Source organism: Pleurodeles waltl, chromosome 4_1, assembly GCF_031143425.1.
Source record: "Pleurodeles waltl isolate 20211129_DDA chromosome 4_1, aPleWal1.hap1.20221129, whole genome shotgun sequence".
In the NCBI taxonomy this organism is placed as follows: domain Eukaryota; kingdom Metazoa; phylum Chordata; class Amphibia; order Caudata; family Salamandridae; genus Pleurodeles; species Pleurodeles waltl.
The window spans coordinates 135,766,047-135,779,934 of NC_090442.1; the positions used below are offsets into that span (position 1 = coordinate 135,766,047).

At 43.5% G+C, this 13,888-nt stretch overlaps 1 protein-coding gene across 1 annotated transcript in view; it reads right to left on the reverse strand.

Annotated features, from left to right (window-relative positions):
* Positions 1 to 13,888, reverse strand: part of LOC138287466 (trichohyalin-like) — a 167,064-nt gene that overhangs the window by 70,783 nt on the left and 82,393 nt on the right. The window contains exons 7-10 of the mRNA XM_069227904.1: positions 12,333 to 12,561; positions 7,262 to 7,746; positions 6,140 to 6,254; positions 1,035 to 1,219 (exon numbers count right to left, since the gene is read on the reverse strand). Of these exons, the coding sequence (XP_069084005.1) occupies positions 1,035 to 1,219; positions 6,140 to 6,254; positions 7,262 to 7,746; positions 12,333 to 12,561 (1,014 nt within the window). The remainder of the gene's footprint in view (positions 1 to 1,034; positions 1,220 to 6,139; positions 6,255 to 7,261; positions 7,747 to 12,332; positions 12,562 to 13,888) is intronic.

A 13,888-nucleotide genomic window follows, 5' to 3' on the forward strand; every position in this document is an offset into this window, starting at 1 on the left:
AGTCAAAAAAGCATTTGTCTGTTTCCAAACTGAAGTTATCTCTTATTAAGTGTAATATGGTAACCCTGTGTTGGTCTATGGGACAGACAGCCTTACAAAAGTGTAAATTTTCACTGTCAGGCCATTTAAAATATAAATACACATGGTCTACTTTTTTAAATACCATGCAACCTGCCCTCTGAGCCCTTAAGGGCTGCCTTAGAAGTGACACATGTATAAAAAAAGGAAGGCTTAGGCATGGCATAAGATTTATTTTGCCAGGAAGAAATTTCAGTTTACAGCTGCCATACAGGGTGCAGTGGTAGGCCTGAGATATTTTGAAGGGCTACCTTAGTGGGCGACACAATGAGTGCTGCAGTCCACCCCACTAGTAGCATTTAATTCCCAGTTCCTGGGTACATGTAGTACTCTGCACTAGGGACTTACAAGTAACTTAATTGGACAATCAACTGTTGGCCAATGTTATCATGTTGAGAGGGGAGAGAGCAAGCTTTTTACCACTGGTTAGCAGGGTTTAAAGTGCACAGAGTCTTTACCCCAAAAATGAAACAACTGGGCAAGTAGGCAAACATTATTTGGGAGTATCAGCCATGGATGTCAGGTCCAACACACTGGGCCTGATTACAACTTTGGAGGAGGTGTTAATCCGTCCCAAATGTGGCGGATATACCACCAGCCGTATTACGAGTTCCATAGGATATAATGGACTCGTAATACATCTGGTGGTATATCCGTCACATTTGGTACGGATTAACACCTTCCTCCAAAGTTGCAATCAGGCCCACTGAATTAGACAAATCGTGATCTGTAACATCTGCAGAGTCTCCGCCACGACTGCAAAGGCTATTTGTAACTCCAGCCTACGATCTTTAGGAACAGCACTTTATCCTCTCATGCTTTGTGACGTCCTTAAGGAAATGGCAATTATTATATGCTTTACATGGATAATGGAGATAGTTTTTTGGCTTTCTGTGATGGTGTTGCTTTCAGTTGGGGGCTGGTTTTGTTATATTTGGCATAGGAGACCTTCTCACCTGAGGGTTTGGAGCACTGTGAGGTCGACGTTCCGGCAGTGCTGATTCCATTAGCAACCGATCCTTCTTTAGTGAGAGATCAATTTGCTTTAGCACAGCTTGAAGATTTGATACCTCAGATAGTTCAGGGTCTGAGAGCAACAAATAGTCCTCAGGAACATCAGTCGATTGTTTACCAGGGGAACCTATAAATCCACAAAGCAGGAGAGGGATGAACTATTAAATGTAAATGACCTTGGTGACATAATGGATTCAAGCCAGACATCATGAAATGATAACCTCAACATCTAAAAATATAATGGACTCTATCCAAAGCATGCACAAAATTACCCTGACAGCCATTCCTTGATTCCATCAAGAATATGTGTTATAACTACCTGTACACATGGCCACTGAAGATATCACAACCAAGGAATTTGCATGACCTACTTTACAAATACAACAGCAAGGAGGCCACCAAGTAGAATATGAGGTTATTACAACAGCAGCTCAACACAGAAAGAATTCCATTCATGGGAAGCAATAAAATAGTTATATTATAAACCTCACACCCAACAGTAGCATGGATCCAGTCTATGGGGCGTAATTAGAAGACACCAGCTATAAGTCACCATCTGTCGGAAATGACCATCTTTTGTATGGCATTCCCCCATATAGTGGTAACAGCAGATAGTTTCATTCATGTTTGCCTATCCATACGAAGTCCTCAGAAGTACTTTTGCCCTCTATTTTTTGGTTTTAAGGGGTATCCCTTCCTGCTGTCCTGATAAAGACCTGGCTCCAAAAAACTGTACATATACGGGTTGAAACATGGACGTTGAATTTTTTATGAGTTTGATGTATATGGACTGTGTACAGAATATTCCATAAGCTCTTTCTTTGAGTTAATACACGTTTATGTGTTGTATTGGGGCCTCACCTTCACTTTCACATGCATTGTGCCGTTTTTCACATTGAGGAACATACTACTGGAACATTCTAATGAAATGCATTGTTTGCCTTACATTGCCTAATACAGTTTGCTTCTCTTATATAGAGTAGAGAGTCGTCAATGCATAAACACTGAAGAGGATACCTTGTGCGTCCCTTTTTTCCGAGTTCAGAAACTCTTTTCTTCAAAACAAATTGGTTCTCCAATAGAATCACTTTGCAAATTTGTATGTAGTAGGCCCACATTCTAAGGGTTACCAGCTTACCACAAGTAATTTAATTTGTCAATTAGTCATAGTATTGCATTAAAATCTGATCGTTATTCCTCAAAACCAACTTTATTCACTATCTCTGATCCTTGTAGTACTATTTTTGTTACAGTCCTCCCATACATTTCCTCAGGTCAAATTTACAAAAATGTTAACACATAACTAAACATGGATTGCCTACAGGTACCAAACTTCACAAATGGCAACAGCACCACTTACCTGCAAAGGATAATGAACAACCAGTTCTACCACTTGCGGTGTCACATTGGTTGACCATCTCTCCATTTGACAGCATGCTTCCCACCCAGGGTGAACTGGATGAGCAGCTCTACATTGGACAACACAGAGCCTGAACCTATCCACAGGAAACCTCGGTTTCATCCTGGACCCACTTCTCACCATGACCAAACAAGTCAACGCCATATCATCCTCCTGCTTCCTCACCCTCTGCATGCTCCGAAAGATCTTCCGTTGGATCCCCGCCGACACCAGAAAGACCGTGACCCACGCCCTCGTCACGAGCCGCCTGGACTACGGCAACACCCTATACGCAGGAACCACTGCTAAACTCCAGAAACGTCTGCAACGAATTCAAAACACCTCCGCCCGCCTCATCCTCAACATACCCCGCAACAGCCACATCTCCGCCCACCTGAGACACCTGCACTGGCTTCCCGTCAACAAAAGGATCACCTTCCGACTCCTCACCCACGCACACAAAGCCCTCCACAACAAGGGACCCGAATACCTCAACCGCCGCCTCAGCTTCTACACACCCACCCGTCCTCTTCGCTCCGCCAACCTCGCTCTCGCCGCCGTCCCTCGCATCCGCCGCACCACGGCGGGTGGGAGGTCCTTCTCCTACCTGGCGGCCAAGACATGGAACTCCCTACCCACCATCCTCAGGACCACCCAGGACCACTCCGCTTTCCGGAGACTACTCAAGACCTGGCTCTTCGAGCAGCAGTAACCCCTCCCCCTAGCGCCTTGAGACCCGCACGGGTGAGTAGCGCGCTTTATAAATGTTTATGATGATGAGGAAAATGGATTTAATATTTTTGGGTGCCATCCATGGCTTATTGGTTAAAATGCTACACCTGGCAACATGTATCATATCTTGGGGCTATGAGATAATGAACACAGAACCTGAAGATAAGAGGGTCCCTTATTTAAAATGTTGCTTAACAACATGGGTCTTATTCCTAGCAGAGTGGATTATATCAACAGAAATGCAGCCAGTAGAATGTCACAGCCCAAGATGTTAAGGCACTGTAGAGCATGGCGTGGGAGTGTTGACTCTAAATTCAGCTATAGATGCGCTAACAGTAAAGGGTGCAGTATAGAAGTACTGTCTGAGGTTTTCTATAAAAGGTGGAATAAAGCACAGATTATTCCACAAACTACCCTAACATGATGGGCAGTGATGCCTGCAGCAACCCCTTCTCCACTGTACCCACCAAAGAAATTCTTTCCACAGGACTCCCTAGTTTTCCCACAATTCTGAAACAATATCCACAGATGTATTTTTTCTGCTTTCAGTGACCAATTTTATGCATCCTCCAATTCCCTTTTGTCAATGTGCAATTAATATTTGTGTACCTTTGTAAAGTAGGGACACCCTGGTTAGATGGAACAGAGTCGCATGTACAACTCAAGAGGAAGATGTAGTACACCAGAATGTTAAAAGGCAAAAATAGTTTAAAATACTACAGTCAGTACAGGTCCTTACTCAGGAAGAAGCTTGGACTTCTCAAGGGATTAGCATATCAGGGGATTTTGAAATCTCCTTCAATATCTTGGCACCCTTCACACTATTTCTGTTCTAAAAGGGAAAATGTGGGAGAACTCACAAAAGCAGCATAATAATACAGGTAAACTTTGTTTTCAATCATTTAAGAAGGCAAGAGCTATGGAAAAACAGCACAATCTCTTTCAATTAAAAAACTGAAGCTACAAATGAGGAAGAACACAAGACTGAGGAAGAACACAAGACTGACTTAGACCATGATTATGTGACCAGAAAAGGTAAAGTGCCAGGAACCATGGTGGGAGGACAAAAAGATCAAAGGTATATTAAAAACAAAATCCCAGTTCAGAAGATACGAATAAAATATGACTAAGCTAAATATCAATAAATTATTATTATATAAAAACTTATATCTTGATAAAATACCGTACAAAAAGTAAGGCCAGGTATATAGGGTAGGAACACAGACTGCACGAAAATCGCTTGGGTTGTACATAATATAGGCTTGATTGTCACTATTGATGGTTTTGGCCGTCCGAGCGAAAAGTGGTTGCCAATGTTTCATTTTAGATCAAAGTTACTGACCTTTGACAGGTTTAACGTAAACTACAACTTTTATAAAAGTCAACAAGCACAACTGAGAAAAAATATGCATACAGACCAGGCTGGCCAATAATAATTCCTGGCACTGTTGATAAACTGAAGGTCTGAGCCAGAAAGTGGTCCATCATGAATCAAGGGATCACTGATGTAGTCATACCATCAATGCAGGGAAAATTTTAATCCACAATTGATTATGAAACTGCGAATTGATTTTGTATATTGGGACATTTGCCTTTCTGGGAAAGACTTGGACGGAGTGATGCTGGATACACTACATTGATTAATTTCATAGGGGTCTGGTAAGAAAGATCCGCATAACCTAGGAAGAATGGAGAGAGGACTTTTATCAATAAGGAGGAGAGAGGAGGGCAAGTGTGCTTATTGTGAAGAATGAGCAGACCTTGGCATATGTTGGCAAGATAGTCTTCATGATGGAGGAACGGTGTCATTCAATGTGTAAAATGTTACTCAAAACTATGTGCCTGATTTACAGTGTGGTGGGTGGGTTATTCTCTCACATATGTGATGGGTATCCCATCTGCTGTACTACTAGTGCTTTATATCTTATGGCACTTTAAATAACGCGGACGGGATATACATCACATTTGTGGCAGATTAACCCATCCGCCAAATTCTAAATCAGGCTCTATGTTTGAAGTTTTGATCAAACACCAAAACATAGAAATTGTGCTTTATGGAGAAACTGTTGACACAGCAAGAATGGTATCATTTGCAAAGAACTCTCAGGGGTGAAACAGATTTACAAAACTAGCTCAATTCACAGTATCTGCAAGGTCCATATTACAAAATTTGGTTGCTTGTTGTAGAAGAACTCATCTTACATTCGGTGTTGGTCTCCAAAGTGCTTGTTGCAGCCAAGTATTACTCTCTCCTGGTTTTATGTATGTTCCTTTTTCAAAATGCCATGGCCTGGAAAGCTGACCAGTACCACAAATTAACACACATAGGCTAATGTTTGGCTGATGGCCCAACCCCACTCTCAATGGCTTCCTACTGTAATCTTCCATCAGATCCAAAAATACTGTTGAGCTCTGTTGTAAATGTTTGGAGCAAAACAGACCAGAAAAGTTTAAGGATCACTAGCCAGTAGCTGGAGAAGTCCATGAAACTGAACTGAATGTTTAGTCTTACCTTACTGAAGCCAGAAAATATGTTTGTTCATCTATATTATTGATTTGCTAACTTAGTGTTACTGTAATCTTTCAGTGTCTCATGTACTTACAAGCTGCATTCAGATTTCTTGGTGTATGTATGTATGCATGTATAACCTATCACCAAAGGAAAGGATTACTGTACAACTGGAGGGCAAAGTACAAGTCTTAGGGGAGTGTATAGGTAGAGGACATATATAGGGGTGAAAGGGCAGGAGTAGGTGGTAGGTGGTGAGACAAGAGAAGGGGCTGAGATGTAGAGCAGAGAAGGAGAGTCATGAGACAGGAGACAAAGACTGACAGTCCCTGAAGTTTAACAGATAATTTGGAAGCAAGTAGTACATTATCAAATAAAACATGAATACACGTATATAATCAACCTACCATGGGCGGGACTTAGGCCACCTTTTCTTTGAGGCATGGCGTCCATTGAGTTGACGGCATTACTGGTCAGGATGGATCTAATCTCTCTTAAATCCTGAGACATCTTGAGATAATTCTGCAATCAGAAGGACTATGAGACATGGAAGACAGACAGCAAATCATAGAAAAGAGCAGACATTCTATTCTGTGAAGGTTACTTCGTAGATACCTGGCATCACACCTTACCATGTTATCATGACCCTAGCAGCAGAAGGTGCTCTGCAGATATTACTGGTTGTCACTGAGACATTACGTAGTTGGTAATTCATCCAATAGCACATCCTGTACCTCTGACTTGGCTGGGCTGTAAACCCCCATAGCATGCTAGAATACAGATATTATGGCTATCTAACCATTCTTTCGCACCATGGTTCACTAGGGTTGGATACGGCGTTTCATTCATCTGACTCACCATGCGTTGCACTTTTACTAAACATAGGAAACTTTTTTGCTTCTTCATGGACTAAGCTCTGAGAAGCAGTGTAGTTTCAAAAAGCACTATAAAATCTGACTGAGACTCAGCACTAGGAAGGCATAGGGGCTCAAAGTCCACAGGGACACTCTCTTGAAAGGCACAAGTGGAGAAAAACAGGGGGTGCTGCTAGTAAAGAGGTGTCAGGACTGAAGTAGGAACAGACCTCTAGGTTACAAGCTTGGGCTCTCGGGGACTGGGTATGGCAGAGGTTATAGCTGTGGTAGGCTTTAAGAACTCTGTAGGAAGCCAGTACTGAAGCAGTAAGTATTAGGTGCGCTGACAGTCAGAGTATCTGGAGATCGCACAAGTTGTAAAAATAATATAAAAATCAATAGATAAAACAAAAGTGCAAAAATAAAACATAGTACCGGAATTAGCAGCTTTGAGATCAAAGCTAGAAAGAAGCTGCTGGTGAGTGCTGAGGTGCGCTCAGAAATATATTTCCAGATTAATCCACAATCCCATTCCGATGTGAATATATTCCCTTAAGTTAAGCACTAGAAAATGCTTCTTGTTCTATTAGATGTTTTCCAAGTACTAGCTGTAGGGTTTGATGGTGGGAGAAGCCCAAAATAGCTCAATGATTTCTTCCACACTCACATTCTTACCTCAGCCAGGTGCTCTCTGGAGGACTTCACCCTCTGTTTTTTCTTCTTTTTCTTCTCTTTTCTGATGCTGCTTCCTGGCAATGATTCCTTCTCCATGCTTACACCTTCAGCATTCCTTCTGTTAGCCTTATCTGCTTTCAGGCTTGAACCAGGGACTGGGTCTGGTTCGTTGCTCCATCCAGGCCACACTGCTGAACTCACATGGCAGCTCTGTGCGGGGCTCAGGGTACCACAGGGCTGTGTCCAGGGGGCATCATGGGCGCACACGGGCTGGCTGCACCCCCCTGAAGACCGGTATCCTGGAGGCACAGAACAGGGGTAGCCTGGACTGCACTCCACCAACTTCTGCCGAGCTGAAGGCGGCATCTGAAGCTCCAAGATGATGCGGTCACTCAGCGGTAACGGGATTTTAACCGCCACACCGGGGGGTACCTGTCTGGTATGACCATTCCAGAAGGTGACCAGCACCCCACTGCTTTGTGCATCTAGGAGCAAATGAAACAAGACAACTGACTCACAAATGAAAAGTAAGATGTAATATCGATCATATTTCCTGCAGATGTAGCCATGCCATGGGGGGGGGGGCTATAATTTACAGGATCACACGTCTTGCCTGGTGCAAAAGTATTGAAGGAAAAGGGGCAGGTATCAACAGCAGCAAAAGTGACCTGCGATATATAAAAAGTGAGCGATAGAGAGACAGTCAGAGCAAAAGATGAATAGAGAGACAGATAGGGGGAGGAAGAAAAATAGAGACAGAAAAAGAAGACAGATACAATGAGAGAAAGGGAGAAAAGTAGAGCTGGTGAGAGAGAGGAAGATAAGATAGAGGGAAGGTAAAAGAGATTAAAGAAAAGAGAGAACAGGGGAAGGGAGGGATTAATAAATAAGACACTGAAAAAGAGAAAGGGATTAAATATACAACAAAGAGATGAAAAGAAGGTAAAGAGGCGTGAAAAAACTATAAGAAGGCAAAGCATGTGAAAGAAAATACTGAAGACATAAAAAAGCAGGATGAGAACAAAGAAGGGGAGGGGATGCAGAAGACAGGGGAAGGTAGAAAAACGATGGTTGAAATGTTTACATGAGGCTTAGAGAAAGACTTAAGAGAGGGATGAACAAATTGTCAGAAGGGAAAGAGATAAGCATAGAAGTAAGAAGGAAAAGAAGATACTGAGATGAACAAAAGAAGGTGGGAAGCAGGAAGGGGCAATTAGAGGAAGCAACATAATTTACAGCATTAAAAAGATTCCAAGCAGACATTCAGTAACCTTGGACCACATTAACACAGGGAGCAGAAAGGGAAGGTACATATGCCTTGTGTTGTGCTCAGATGTGATGGCAACAGCAGCATGGACTGGAGGCAGCAAGGCCACTGCACTCAGACTGTTTAGTTTCAGTTTGATCCTAAACTGTAAGAGGTCCTCAGTCAGGACTGAGCACAGAAAAGTTCCAGGTTGGAGGGTCTAGAGCCACAAAGAGGTCTCTCACATTATAAGTAGCTTTTGAAACATGATGATGGGGGCCATAGAGGAAATAATGGTACACGTGTGTATTCAAAGCAGGGTTTAAATTGGATGTATGACTCTTGGAGATTATATAAAGCAGAGATGATGGTCTTCCATATCTGTTTGCCTCAGAGTTGCCCAGGAGATGCATTCTGGCCACTGGGCAGAGTTCTGAGTCTTGCATCTCATCAACACACACAGATGTAGAAGTCTGACCTGGATGGGATGGGTGCTTTGAGTGATCCTGTATTGGATGAAATAAATATCACACCTGATGAAACCTGACACTGATGTATTTTGATTTTATGAGGAGTGATAATTATCTCCTACTACAAGTTTTGCACTTGAAACATGCAGGTTTTGGTGCTTACTGCACCCAAACCCACATTTCTCAGTATCTACTCATCATATTTGCCCTTTTAAATTCCTGAAGGTTTGACACAAATTTAACAGGGGTGCAAAATAGGTGCAATAAAAATCGCATCACTCATAACTGCGATCCCCGTGCAACAGCGTTTTTCCAGCTGGACTGCAATTCACTGAGACACGCTCCGCGGTGGTCTTAGTGAGGAAAGCAGTGGTTTTATTCTTGTATAACAGCGTAAATAATCAAAATATCATTCTTTAGTTTTCTTGATGTGGAGCCTTGAGGAGAATTGAGTTTCAGGCAGGACTTCCAGGGATTTCACTTAGGGCATGGACTTAGGTCTCACTTAGAGAAGTAGGGTGGCGCTCCCGCTTCTTAACTTAGACCTGCAGGAAGGCAGCATGGGGCTCCTGGACCTCAAGCTTTACCACTAGGCAACCAAGCTGCAACATGCAGCACTTCCGGCAGTGGTAGAAGATAACTGGGAAAAGCAGTTGCTGCGCGGAACATACCGTTTCTGATGGGTTTACTCATGAGAGTTTACCTGTATCAGTGCGGACATGGCAGTTGCGAGGTGGAGGACGGGGGATGCAAAACGCTGGGAGACCTATACCCAGGGGAGCAATTCCTTATGTTTGCTGAGTCTCGGGAAGCTTTCTCTGTGGGAGGAGGTCAATTTCTCCAATATGCTAAGATAGCCAACACTGTGTGGAAAATCTAGATGGAATTCCTTGAGACACCACGACCTACAGCAACGCAGCAGGTGATGTTGATGGCAAGATACTTGGGGGGCCATTACAAGCGGTAATCGCCGTGCGGCCGCACTCCAGCGGACCCCATTACAACATCCCCGCTGGGCCGGCGGGCGCAAACCTAGTTTACGCCCGCCGGCCCAGCAGGGATGCAGCCGCAACATAGGAGCCGGCTCCTAATGGAGCCGGCGGTGTTGCGGCCGAGCGATGGGTGCAGTAGCACCCGTCGCGCTTTTCACTGTCTGCTATGTTAGGGGGCCCCTGCACTCCCCATGCATGCATGGCATGGGCAGTGCAGGGGCCCCCAGGACTCCCCTTACCTCCAGCCTCTTCCTGGCGGTGCAAACCGCCAGAAACAGGCCGGCGGTAGGGGAGTCATAATCCCCAGGACAGCGCTTTCCCGCCGTTTTAGCCCCGGCGGTGCGAGTCTCCGTACTGCCAGCCTGTTGGCGGTACGGACGCCACATTATTGTTTTATACCGTCCTTAAAAATGACAGAGTGAGGATTGCCGCTAAAGCTAGAAGGGCCTTGGGTGACGATCTTGAAGCCCCACCTCACAGATGTGGAGTGACAAATGGCTTGTATGCTAGTGAAGCAGGTCTCATGTAATGACAGGGTCAAACTGACACACTTTAATTATGTTCACCGCACATATTTGTGCAGGGGCAGGAGCACAAATTGTCCACAGTGTGGGATGGCAGACGCCTCCTTCCTGCATTCGGCCAGGACATGTTTAGCAGTGCATACCTTTTGGTTGGCATTGGTCCAACCACTGAACGTAGTGAAAGACCTTCCAATAGAAGCAGGACCATTACCCTGTCTCCTAGAGGGTCGTAAAACAGGAGGGAAAATGCCCTGGAAGTCTCTACATGGCATTGATACTGTTGAAGAGGAGAATTGCAATTGGCTGGTTGGGGGATAGAGCACCTTCAGTCACACTTGATACAAGGATGTAACCGAGAGGGAGATTGCAGAAGAAGTGCATATGAAAGCCAGCAGGCTAGATGACAAATTGCAGGAGGATCTTGAATCCTGGGATGCGCTGCTCACAGGGCTTCAGGACATGATCAGGGAGAAGGGACAACAAAGCATACACTCACAATCGCCTAGGCCCCCTGAGGGCACAACTGGACTGACTCCTGGGGAGGGAACGATGGATGACTGAATGAAGGGAACGGGTGAATGGCTACGACATAGGTATGAGTGTGGGCATGGTTGTCTTTGCAGGAGTGAGTGACGTTGGCCAAGAACTGGCGCATTCATGAGCTCAGGGTAGGATCCACAATGTAATATACCACTGAGGGGGTGGGCAGGAGACCCTATGTGACTTCTTTTTTGGGATTATCGATATGGCGAATGGGTGAACGCTGAGCTGTTATGGTTTATATTATTGTATTGTTTATTTCCAGTATACTTCGGGACGAAATTTTGATATAGGAACAGAGAATTGATTTTAAGAGTCCAGATTCCGCTCTTAAATGCAGCACTGAGACTACTCCTGGTGTAGAACATACGTTCAAAATCTCATGAACACTGAGTGCTACCAGCTTAATTCTCCTAAGTGTCAATATAACCAGCTACTCCCAGGCACTTTGAGTAGGGGAAGTGATTTAGAGCAGAGCCTGCTCATTATGACTTGTATAGAGTGATCTTTGAAAAAGAAGACAGACTACTTTTACACTGTTCCAATCTGTATTTAAGTACCTTTTGTAAATTCTCATGGAAATAGACAGTCTGTATGTGCTGAGGGAAGACTCTAACCCAGAGTGACAAGCCTCAGGTAATCAGTCTTCTAAGATGAAAGTTTGCAGTAGGTTTGGAAACAGGTTTGGTGCCCTAGGAATTGAAGGGTCAGACCAAGAGCCTAGATGGCCAGAGTTACCAGTGCTTGTATCAGTGATAGACATATTAATCCTGCAGCAAGAGAGATGATGTATGCCTGAGCCATGAAGCTGAGACTGCTGAGAGATATTAAGCAAGGGCCTTAAGTATAATTTCATAATTCATAAGGTGGTGGAACACTTTTGTGCAGAACAGAGATAACAGAGATATTGAATGGGGTGGAAAGCCAATTTGGATGATGGAATGGATTTTCTCAGTTTTGGAAAGTAAACAGCAAAGGAATTCGATACACCCACTTGGTCATGATATATCATCAAAGGATGAAGCAATAGTATGAAAACCAACTACAAGATTGTATCGTATGTGCTAACAAATCTTAAAATGACCAAATAAAAATGAACATAAACTAGCAAATAATTTAAGTCTCTCCCTGTTGCGTCGGTAAGTACATTTGATAAGTATGTTTACATTGTCAAGTAGTATGGTAAATAATTTCATATATGTGATTATGTTTGCAGAAAGAAGAAAACAATTATAATTGCGTAAAAAGCAGACGCAGACACTTGTTTGGCCAGGGAGTCACCATACAATCAAAATATACCTGAAGAAAACCCCCGGCACTCCACACCTTGAAGGACTTTCCCTGGGCCATAGCACTGCCCGTGAACATCCAGGGGAGCCAGTACTCGGTCTCCTGGCACTATAGGCTGTCTCCGAGCATCTTCATAATGTATGATGTCGTAGAGGGCTGTTTCTTGCATGCGGAGCTGGGCTTTGCCCTTCTGTTTCTGGCACTTCTCAAATTCCACCAGGAAACTCCCTCCAGAGCCCTGCAAGTTGCAAGCAGAAAAATGCATAACAAAGGGAAACAGACACACAGCCGTTGCTAACAGTATGAAAAAATATGTACGGTGGAAACGTTTTCCTATTAACTCATATTAACCAGGGAAAGCATTCAGTGACAATACAGTCACGAGTGGTGACACTAACTGTACTCACTGATCAGACCCAATTATCCTTACCAAACAACTAGCAGGTTAAGGGTTCACCAATGGCATACATTCATCAGAGAGCTGTCTTGTAAAGAGGACATGAAGTTTACAAACCAGAATGATGATGTTTGGCTGAAATACTGGTGTGTCATCGTTCTATTTTTATTAACTTGGTAGTCTTAGACAAGTGAATGATTTCTTAAAGCTTGACAAAGTTGAAGAAAAATGTTCTAGGGGCATGGATTAAGAAACAACACATGGGATTTGATTTCCTTTGAGGAACAGTAAAGAATACCACTTCATAGGATAGAAGAATACTACAGGTGGGGCCCCGTGAGTAGGCCTCAAGTGCTACAGATAATTCTCTGAGAGCTGATATAAGAGACTCGTAGGGTTTAAGGAGGTCTTTACTCAATGTTGTGGCAGCTAAAATGACCCAGTTGATGATTACATGAAAAATCAAAACAGATGGGACCCATGGAGGCTTAACACATATTGGCTGGCAGAGCATGAGCATGTTCAATCTAGATATCTGCTGTTGAATGTTCTATGTAAGCATACCATATGATTTAAGTACCTCAGTCATGCTACCAATGTGTGCACTATCCCAAAATGGGTATTGGTGGATTCTCTTCAAATCACAAACAACTTTCCACTGATTTTGCATATAAAAAACGTACTGGCTTCAAAGGAAAGTGTAAGGGTTATGTATGCTTGTGGAGCAGTTTCCTTCAGCTCAAATGTAAGTGTTCCTCCTTTCAAAGAGACAAAGGTAGGACAAAAGTGAGAGGGTTAAATGTTATTGTCACTGAGATGTAAATGTGGATGAAGTTCACTGTAATAATTTGTTATGCTGCACCTTTCCTTTGCTTAAAGTCATAAAGCAAGCCCAATTTGTTAAAAAAAAATCAAACCACAATAACAAATCTTCACATTTTTGGTATTTTTGAAGTCCCCGAAGAAAGATGGGCACACACGTTTCTCCGAATAATTTCCAACTCCCTTTAATCAGAGCTTAATTGTAAAAAAAAAAAAAAAGTGCAGGCCCCAGATTTTCTTAGGACCCCATCACTGTCGCTGCCAAATGCCAAGGCTGCACAATACCAAGGCTGTTTAGTCTTGATTCCACCATGTGCGTCTTTCTTCAAGGTGAGGGGACATCACT